General features: G+C 40.1%; 1 protein-coding gene and 1 long non-coding RNA gene across 2 annotated transcripts; both read right to left on the minus strand.

The window, feature by feature from the left end:
• Positions 1–1987: 1987 nt before the first annotated feature.
• Positions 1988–3397, minus strand: LOC139071568 (uncharacterized). Its single transcript, XR_011521410.1, has 2 exons — positions 3260–3397; positions 1988–2131 (listed from the first exon to the last, which is right to left on the minus strand). It is a non-coding gene; the product is annotated as an uncharacterized lncRNA (long non-coding RNA).
• A 2418-nt stretch (positions 3398–5815) lies between these two features.
• jund (JunD proto-oncogene, AP-1 transcription factor subunit) lies at positions 5816–7073 on the minus strand. Its single transcript, XM_015970856.3, has one exon. It carries the CDS (start codon positions 6853–6855, stop codon positions 6034–6036), a length of 822 nt encoding a protein of 273 aa, XP_015826342.1. The 5' UTR covers positions 6856–7073; the 3' UTR covers positions 5816–6033.
• Between the last annotated feature and the right edge of the window lie 2766 nt (positions 7074–9839).

A 9839-nucleotide genomic window follows, 5' to 3' on the forward strand; every position in this document is an offset into this window, starting at 1 on the left:
TGACTTTCGCTGGTGGAGCTCTTCAAGCACGACGCTTCATTTAAACTAAACACGACAGCCACATATCTGTTTTGTTATCTGCTAACAGAAATATTCCGCTGACATTGGGAACATTTTGAAACCATCGGGGATCATTGTGATCTAAAGGATCCAGGCTGCCGGGAGTTTGTAAAGAAAAGCAGGAAATTCAGAGGCTGAAGGTCTAAATGCTGAAGGAAAACGTATCAAACATCATCCCGATTCTTCACGTTTCTTAGCTTCTAGGAAAACAACCTGAGAGTCGGCTTTAGAGCAGCTTCACTGGCTTGCTTGCCGCCTGTTTTATGGGATTGTGTCCGTCTTCAGGTAAATCCTGAACTGGGCGGCTGCTGGAGGAGTATGGTTGGCTGAGCAAACAGCTGGAGCTATTTACAGCTGTTTATAAAGTCAACAAGACAGTTTTCCTGGGCCTGCCCTCTCCCAGAAACTGTTATGACTCACGTTTTAATTAGTTTCCCTTAAACTAAAATAGTTTTTGTTTACTGAAGATTACTGCAAACGCATCTAGTTGTTGCTGCTTCTCAAAGCCAGGAAAAGATGTTTTATATATTCGGAGCTTTAATAGGAAAAAGGTTGTGAACCTTAACAATAAAATAAACACAAACGAGGAGGACTGAGAAAGCAAAGCACGATAAAAAGTGGGACAAAAGTAATCATAGACCAACAAAGTTGGTGTTTTTTTTTTTTTAGGTTGAACTAATCTTATTGGTGTTTGTTTTGACAGAGAAAGAAATCCCCAGTCAACGTTTCAGTGGTTTGAATCCCGTGTAGCTTTTACTTCTTACTGGTCGTGACTGTTTTGATTTCAGATAAAGTCTAAACTTATGACCCGTTCTCCCTTCTAATACGTCTTCCTCTCCATATAAGCCTGGTTTGTAAATACTCTACCTATGAGTCATGTGTGGATTGTGTTGTATTGACTCAGGCTTGCATCAAAATAAAAATCACTCAAGAAAAAAGCAGAAAAGATCTGAAAACTCCAAAAGAGTCATGTTGTACTGTATCTGCGTTTATTTCTAGGCCTGCTTGTGAATGAATGTGTCACTCAGTTATGAAGCAGTGCACAGCCCACGCCAGCGTAGTCCAGAAAAACAAACGCCATCCAGCTTGGTAGAGGTTGCTGACCGTAGATCTTCGACGACGAGCACGCAGAAACTTTGATCTTGTGTCACTGCCTCTTCAGATCCTTTCCATTTGGGCCATTAAAGTGAGAGAATATGCTGTGGATGTTTTTATCTGTATTTTGTGGTAAAACAATAAAAAATATGCTAAAAATTTGTTTGATTGTTGTTTTTGAAGAAAATATATTCTTTCAAATAAAAAAGTTACAGATGTACAATTTTCAAACCTCCATAGTTGTTTACATCACGCTGAATTAGACTGTTTATTAATAAATAAGAATTTAAACTGAAAAAAGTTTTTTCTGAGAAAGTAAAATAAAATAAAATCGTTTTAAGACATTTTACTTATTTTTAGCCCAAAAAGGCAGAAAACAAATCTTCTCTACTAAAATAGCATCACTTAACACTAGAGCACCCAAGTCATTTAGACTTTTCATATTTTAATATAACTCTAGTTAGATAGATCTCATGTTGTCCTGACTTCCTGGCTTTTTGTGTGTTCTCTTTATTTTTGCGTTATAATTTCCACATAAAAGGTGTCAAAAAAGAATATAAAGTTGTTCTTGACTTTGTCTCTTACCAGCCGTCAGCCTGATGGCTCTATTGTTTACATGGTTAATTTTTCCGCGGATGACGGACAGCGTCACCGCCCGTTGCTATGGAATCAACATTCCAGCTCACGCGCTCACTCTCCGTTCAAACCAGAGGCGGAGCTGGCCTAAATGGCGCCCTGTGCGAGATCCCCCGTATCCCATATTCTGTGAAAATACTATTTAAATGTCTATAGCTAAATGTTTGCTGGACACACACACGTGTGCAAAACCCACCTAAAGTATCTTCCTGGGGAGATGCGGTGCCAGCAGACTGTCCCTCCTCGAGTTCAAATACTGGCCTACTGGTATGAGCAGTGGAGGTAGATGGCTGTTCCTCAGTGGCAGCTGATGTCATCCCAAAATATCTGCATAGGGCTCCTGATGTTGCATAAAACAAACAATACAATCTTCATGTCACGTCTGTTGCTTAAGCATTTTAATTAACATGTTACAATGAGCATTTACAGTTTTCAGCAGTGGTGGAAAGAATTCTGAAAATCTGTACTCAAGTACAAGTACTGTTACATTGCTAAAATATTACTCATTTACAAGTAAAAGTACTGGTGTTAGAGAAATACTCAAGTAAAAGTACAAATTATTCATAAAAACCTCAGAGTATTATTAATTTTTAATGGCTGATGTCACCATCACTTCTCCAGACTGGGGCTGCCTGGAAATTGTGTGTTTTCCTTTACCAAAAGTTAAAACACCAACAATCTATCAATCATTAATAATTGATAAAATACAAAACAAGTGTTTTTCCCTAATTTTTTGTCATTTTAAGTTTTTATTTCCTTATTCAGCAAATGTCTCCGGCACACAAAGAACTAAATGACCAGAGGAGCCACAACTATTGATTAAATATCCATGAATCCATTTTAACTGGTTAAATTCTTCAACTCTCCCACGTTGCTTCAAGGTCACTGTGAGTTAACATAGCTGCGGTGTGCTGTGCAGGACACTTAACGCAACACGATGACATCATCGACTTGTACAGTGCTGAAAGGAGAGACAGTCTCAACTTTCAGCTAAATTAAGACCGCTCTAGCTATTATAGTTTTTATTTTATGGCAGTTTACAGTATAAACGGGATCTTACTGGCAGGGCACCTCCAGCGGCCCGCTGCTGCTCCGTTTTTTGTGGGGTAAATAATACGTAGCTCATTTCCCGAGTCCAAAAAGAAAGGCGAATGACGCCGGCGCGAGACCTGCCGCCCGCCGTCAATGTATTTCAGCAAAATTCTCAAAGACTCATTTTAATTTGATAGCGTTTGGTTATCAGCCTTTCGGTTTTCCCACTCTTAGCTTTTCATAAAAGCTCATTTGACAAAGAAAAAGCTAGCAGTTGGAAGTAGTTCTAAATACATGCAACGTAAGAAGCTAGCAAAAGACATTTGAAGGGATCATCATAGCACCATGCAAAACGTTCAGATTAGAGAGGTTAGTTAATCAATAAGTTGGGGGACAGGCGGGAAAAATACCAACTAAATAATAAAGAGATGCATACCTGCATCTTTTCCTCGTTTCTCCTCCTCTTCTTTTCTTTTTTTCCGAAATTGGGCACCAGATGGCTTCGACCGCTTCTTCTCCATTATGTTTGTGAGTGGTGATATGTGAAACGGTACCTGTATCCCTCCATCATCACTCTCCGAGATCCCTCCGCCCCCCACCTGATGAAGGGCGCTATAGAGCGCACTACAGAGGCGCGGCGGACACAAGGGGGCGCAATAAAATCCCAATATAAACGCAAACAATGACTTTGTTGTGCTTTTATTACAGAAATATTATTATTATCATCACTCATCACTATTATTGTTATGAAGAACATGTGATTTCTATGTTTTGTTGATGTATCGGTTGATGGAAGAAAAAAAAAATAAAAAAAATTTAAAAAATAAAAAGAAATTAAATGCCGCCCCCTCCAGACTGCCGCCCTGTTCGGCCGCACATGTTGCACATATCAAGCTCCGCCACTGGTTCAAACGCCGTGTAAAATAACTGCTAAAACCACTTTTAGGAGAACGTTCTCTGTCAAACAACCGTTAGAAATGATGCTGCTTCAGGGAGAGATGGGAAGGCTGAAAACTGGTCAGTAAGAAGCACGTTAGCAACGTGGAGGATATCTCCAACACACACACCCAAAGAGAGCAGCTGAGATAAATATTCTTAATTACGACCCAGATTTTCTTGTTTTGAGTAAAAAATCTGCCAGAGTTGCTTGGCTAGAATTCCTAAAAATTAGCAAATAAATCAAAATTTTGATTATTTTGCTAATTTTAAGAAATCTAGATAGGCATCTTTTGTTGACCCCATTGGCAGATTATTTTACTCATAACAAGAATATTTGGATTATATTTAATACCTTTTTTTTTAGAAAATACTTAATTTTTCTTTTTGTACTAAAATAAGATAAAATGTCTAAAAGTTTCTTTATTTTTCTTTTGTATATATCTGTTTTTGCAGTGTATAAATAATACCATAGACTCTGAGCTCTTGATCAAAATAGAAATAATCATATTTGTGGCTCAAAATGTTATTTTACCTTCAAAAATATAATAATTATTTAAATAACAAAACTGTTATTATTAGTCTGGGAGGATCAGTTGCCTAATCCATCTTGTATCATAGATTAAGAACATCCTGTATGCAGGTATACTGTTATGACCTTCTTCAGCACCTCTCTCTTTATTCTGCTCTCCCCAACTATTCCATCTTCCTCAGGATCCACTGATTTCCCTCTTTCCTATTGACTCTCTCTCTTTCTTAACATTTTTAATCACAATTGTCCATTTTTGCTCATTTTAAATATATATTTTAAACATTTTCTAAATGCTTTTTTATATTTTTACATTTCTTTTTGTTTTTGTGAAGCGCCTCGTGATTTTTATCTTGAGAGGCGCTATAGAAATGATACTTTCTTCTTCTTCTACTGGCACTTTAGGTCAAAGTAAAACGGATTTTGTGTTTGTGTCAGAATGAGAAATTGGTTTTTTAATCCCTTCCTGGGAGCAGACAGAAGAAAAACAGTATTTTGAGAAAGACCAAGAAAAACCTTCTTAAATCTGTTTCATGTGCTATAATCAATAACATTATGTTCTTCAAAACTCAATTTAATCAGATTTAACCCCCCCCCCTTGCTGTTGCTTCTGTAATTCCTAAAATAACCAGCAGAGGGGGCAAGACACCAATCATGACACGCAGACTGCTACACCCAGTCACGTGGTCGGGATTATTACACAACATGGATTTCCAAAAATTTTGGCTCCACGGAAGGAGAAACCTTCATCAGCTCTATGAAAATGAGTCAGAAAAACTAACATCTATCCAGTTTTATGAGTAACTGATGATGTCATATGTGGTTTCTGTTTCATTGAGACTTCCTTTAATGAAATCAACCATAACAATTATGGTTACAGGATATGTTTTGAATTCATTGGTAACAATTAGAGGAAACATTTGGATTGCTGAGCAGCGTTTAATTCAAACACAAAGGCATGAAGTCAAATAACTGAAGGCTACAAAGTAACAGCAACAGTCTGTGCAACAGAAATATTCTTCACATTTAAAACACAACGAAGTAATGACAATTTGGTAAAAATAATAAAAATAAAAGAAAGACATACACAAAGTCTGAGTATAATAAACACTGAATATATGGCGCCACTTGGTGCCCAAGCTTGAGGGCAACATTCGAGTTAGTCAAAAACATGCAAATCTGTCTACAGAAATACAAAATAGGATAAATGATTATCCCTCACACACACACACACACACACACACACACACACACACACACACACACACACACACACACACACACACACACACACACACACACACACACACACACACACACACACACACACACACACACACACACACACACACACACACACACACACGAGGTAGAACATGATTTCAATCAACTGAAGGCATCTGTTCTTCATTTCAGCCAATGTCCAATAAACTAATTATTAAGACATGACAAAAGATTATAATCTAGTGATCCGCTGTCATCAGGCAGCTGCATAATAAATAAAGATATTTTCGTTTACATTGGCCGATATCATTGTCAAAGTCCCTTTAATATGACCGCTATCTCATGTTCTACCACGCATGTTTACATGTTAACAATCCCAAATAACATTTTAAAGCAGCCGATTAGTGATGGCAGCCGGTTTGGCACACATATCCGGGCTACATGTAGAAGAAACCAGCATCTAGAACGTCCATGGTGCTTATATGCTGGTCTGTAGCCCAACAGGAGGTCTGTCCGTCCCACTAGTGTACTTGGACTTCATGTGGCAGCAGCTGGCAGCCGCTGTTGACGTGCGTGAGAACTTTCTGTTTCAGCTGGGCCACTTGCTCCCTCAGCAGGCTGGCCGTGGAGGCCAGGTCGGTGTTCTGGGTTTTCAGCGTTTTCACCTTGTCCTCTAGCCTGGAGATCCGCTCCAGTTTGCGCCTCCGACACTTGGAGGCTGCAATCCGGTTTCGGAGCCTCTTCCTCTCGGCTTTGATGCGCTCCTGTGAGTCCATGTCGACGGGGGACAGCGGCGGGCTTTCCCCGAAGCTCTGCACGTCAGGGACGGTCTGAGGCTCCTCCTTCAGCGGCTGAACCCGAGAGAGCTCCTGCTGCAGCGGGGCTGCCCCCAAGTGATGCGACGGAGGCGGCGGGAACGGAACCGTGTCCGTGGAGTAGTTGACCGTGGTTCCCAGTGGCCCACTCCCGTAACTGTTCAGATTCGTGTAAACAGGTAGTTCCGGCTGTATGGTAACCGGGGCGATGTTAACACCAAGGTCCAGAGTGTTGTTGGTCTGCCCGGTTCCGTTCAGCTGGTTCTGCTTGTGTAGGTCTTCCAGCGCCTTCACGAAGCCCTCGGCGAACTCCTGCTCGTCCGTCACCGTTTTCGGGTAGATGAACTGGGAGCTGGTCGGCGTCGTGGTGACCATCCCATTGGACTGGATTATTAGCCTCTCCAGCTCCGGGGAGGCGAGCTTGAGCAGCCCCAGGTCCGGGGAGTTAAGGATGTTCTCGGCGTCACGAAGGTGCGGTTTGAGGTCAGCGTCGTCCGCCAGGCTCAAGCTGATGTCCTTCTTCATCATTATTTCCGTTTGAGAAAGGAAAAGGCTGCCGGTTCGACGCTACCTCAGAGCGGCGTCCTACCCATAACCCCAGAGAAAAGACCTGCGGCGGGAAATATCTGTTGTTATATTTCAGGTTTAATCTTCACTGCGCTCAGGTGACACCGCCTTGCTGCTTCTACGAAACTGAGGACTTGCTCGTGCGCACCGCCTCGAGCCTTTCTAGACTCTTACGTCCCTTTGTGGCACGTCAGAGCGCGCACATTGGGCAGAAATTACGTCCTCCGTAAAAGAAACAAGCTGAACAAAGAGGAGGCAACTGACAGGATGTCTCACTCGGCGCGTTTTGTCGGTACCCGAACAATAAATTACAGTTATCTGACTGTTTATGGATTTATTTTGTCTGGATTAGTTTTGCTTTTTATTATTATAACAGTTGGCATTGGCTACAACTTCAGTATTTCTAAAACGGTGTGATACTGTATGTCATCGAAATAAAAAAGACGTTTTAAAACTTTTGAAAAGTAAAAACATCCATTATTGTATAGCCAGAAAAGGCAGCTTTATTTTTGTAGCACATTTCACACACAGAGGCAATTCAGTGGGGTTTCCATTGGCAAGACTAGAATTAACATTAAAATCAACGTGACAGCACCATTTAAATACACAAATTCGTTTCAGATTTAAAAAAAGAAAAAGTTAAAGAGCAAGTCAACCCCTGTCAGATTCTTACTCAACTCCCTCTTCATGTTTGAAAAATGCAACAAATGCTGTTGCCTTGCAGACCGAGAGAGCGGAGCCGCAAACCAATACACACACACGCAGGCTCACAACGACATTGTGACATCATAAGGACCAGTTTACATCATAGCATACCTCTTAGCCAATAGCAGTGGCAGATTTAAATTCAAATGCAGTGCAGAGTTTTTACCTGACGACGGCACAACACTGACAGTTTTAGGCAGAATATTTAAATTTTAACTAAGATGCACTGAAGTGCCAAATTATTGACTACACGTGTCTGCAGCACAATTAGACACGCATTTATGTAGTTTATCAGCAAAAAAAAGTTGATTTGGGGGTGACTTGCTCTTTAAAAGGTGAGCAGTTACAGTGCAGAAGGTGCAGCATGAAAACAGTCATAATAGTAAATATGAACATTATAATTAGGCCTACATTAACATGCAAACTTAAACCTTCTATTTGTCAAACTGAATTTAGACAGGCTATTCTACACCATCAACAATAAAACACAAACTAAACCAGCTTTTCTCTGCATTTCTGTTTAGTTAATGTTTGAGAAAAGTTATAATAAATATATTAACATTTCTCAATTTATTTATTTTTCATTTTTACCGACAGTTCCAGACATAGTTCAGCAAATTAAAATAAAATAACATAAAAAATGCCCTTTTTAAAGGATTAAGCTCAGCTTTTTGCAATAAGTCAAAATGAAAGAAAACATAAGACAAATGGTCTAAGTGTCTACCACACTATTTACAAAGTCCCTGGGCTTTTCCTTTTTACTGGATTGTTTTTCTTTGAAAAGAAGCCTCAACCACGAGTGGTCCTTTGGGGTTTACCCAAAACACACAACACTGTATTTACACGCATGTCCTTCCCTCTCTCAGTCCTAACATGTGACTTTAACTTTAGTTGTTTTTGTTTATGATGAGCTACTATGCAACCCAGAGCTAGAGTGTTTCCAAGGTCAAGAACGATTTTTTACTTCCTGCAGAGTTGTTCTTTTTTATTATAGAAGATCTTTGGCTATATTTCTGTTGCCAAGGAGAAGAGAAATAAAGACAAACACTGAGGAGTTACAATGATATTTGATGCCATGATGAGTTTTTTTTTTTTACTTATAAAATCTGGAAAGTTTAAAACATGTTTTCATTGTCAGAAACTGAAACAACAACAAAAAAAAGAACATTTAAATACAACTGGTCAACGAAATGAACTTGTGTGATGTCGCGTTGCACAGAAAACTAATGCAAATAAAATTATAGACTGTTTAGCTTTGAAGCCCATGTTTTATAGTCAGAACTTAAAGATTTAATTAATATTTGCACAAGAGAAGCTGGTGTTGGAACTGAGCAACAGAAAATATAACACCTCTGTGTGGTCAAAGCTGACCCAGATAAGATAGATCACTTCTCCTTTCAGCCTCCAGTGTTTCTGGACTTCAGCGTTTGGGGAAGTTGTGTCTGAAACTTGGTTTGGTTTCAACCTTTCCTCTGGTCAGTCAGCAGGTTTTGGTTTTTGGCCTTGTTCTGTTTTCAGATTTAACTGTTTCTATTCATGACGCTTGTGCGTTTCATCTCAAGCATTTCCAGTCACATCTCTCGCTGCCTTACACCTTCATAAACACCATGGCTGCTTTCAGTAACAGAGAGTTTGCTCTCTAATCCTGCACCACATAAGCTTTGTACAAAGATTAAACGTTAAACATTTCCCTACCTTGACCACACTCATATTCACAAAGCAGCTACTGAATAAACCAGTACAGCAATTGTTCCAGAACAATGCAGTTGCCTTCACTTCTTCTCCAGCCTGCGGAGGGTTACAGAGAGGAGGTTTATGCGTCACAGGTAGGCCCCATCCATCTGCAAAGCTGTGTGCGGGCGGATCACATGGTAGACCCTGTGATGTCACATCTCTTAACACGGGCAGAGATGGAGGTGGTAATGTGTGTCTGGGGGTGGGGTAACCAACAGAAGAGACATTTATGTCTAAAAGCTGTACATCAGTGTGGAGAGTGGGGTGCTGAGCCTGCAGGCGGTAGCTGGGAAAAAACATGCAGCTATCTTTGTCACATTCAACACCCAGTCTCTTTGTATTTCCTTTATGTACAACAGACAGAGGTTAGAAGTAAGACATCATTTCTGCGATTAATTTTTCATCCATATAATTCAATTTGACAAACTAATGATTAACCAGGATTAACCAACACGAAGCCTTCATCATGACCAAAATGACTCTATTAACAGGTGCTTTTAAAAGTA

The sequence above is a fragment of the Nothobranchius furzeri genome, chromosome 8 (assembly GCF_043380555.1).
Source record: "Nothobranchius furzeri strain GRZ-AD chromosome 8, NfurGRZ-RIMD1, whole genome shotgun sequence".
NCBI lineage: Eukaryota > Metazoa > Chordata > Actinopteri > Cyprinodontiformes > Nothobranchiidae > Nothobranchius > Nothobranchius furzeri.

Excerpts from the sequence above, each read along its gene's own strand:
- jund (XM_015970856.3), bottom strand. The coding sequence starts at position 6,855 with ATGATGAAGAAGGACATCAGCTTGAGCCTGGCGGACGACGCTGACCTC.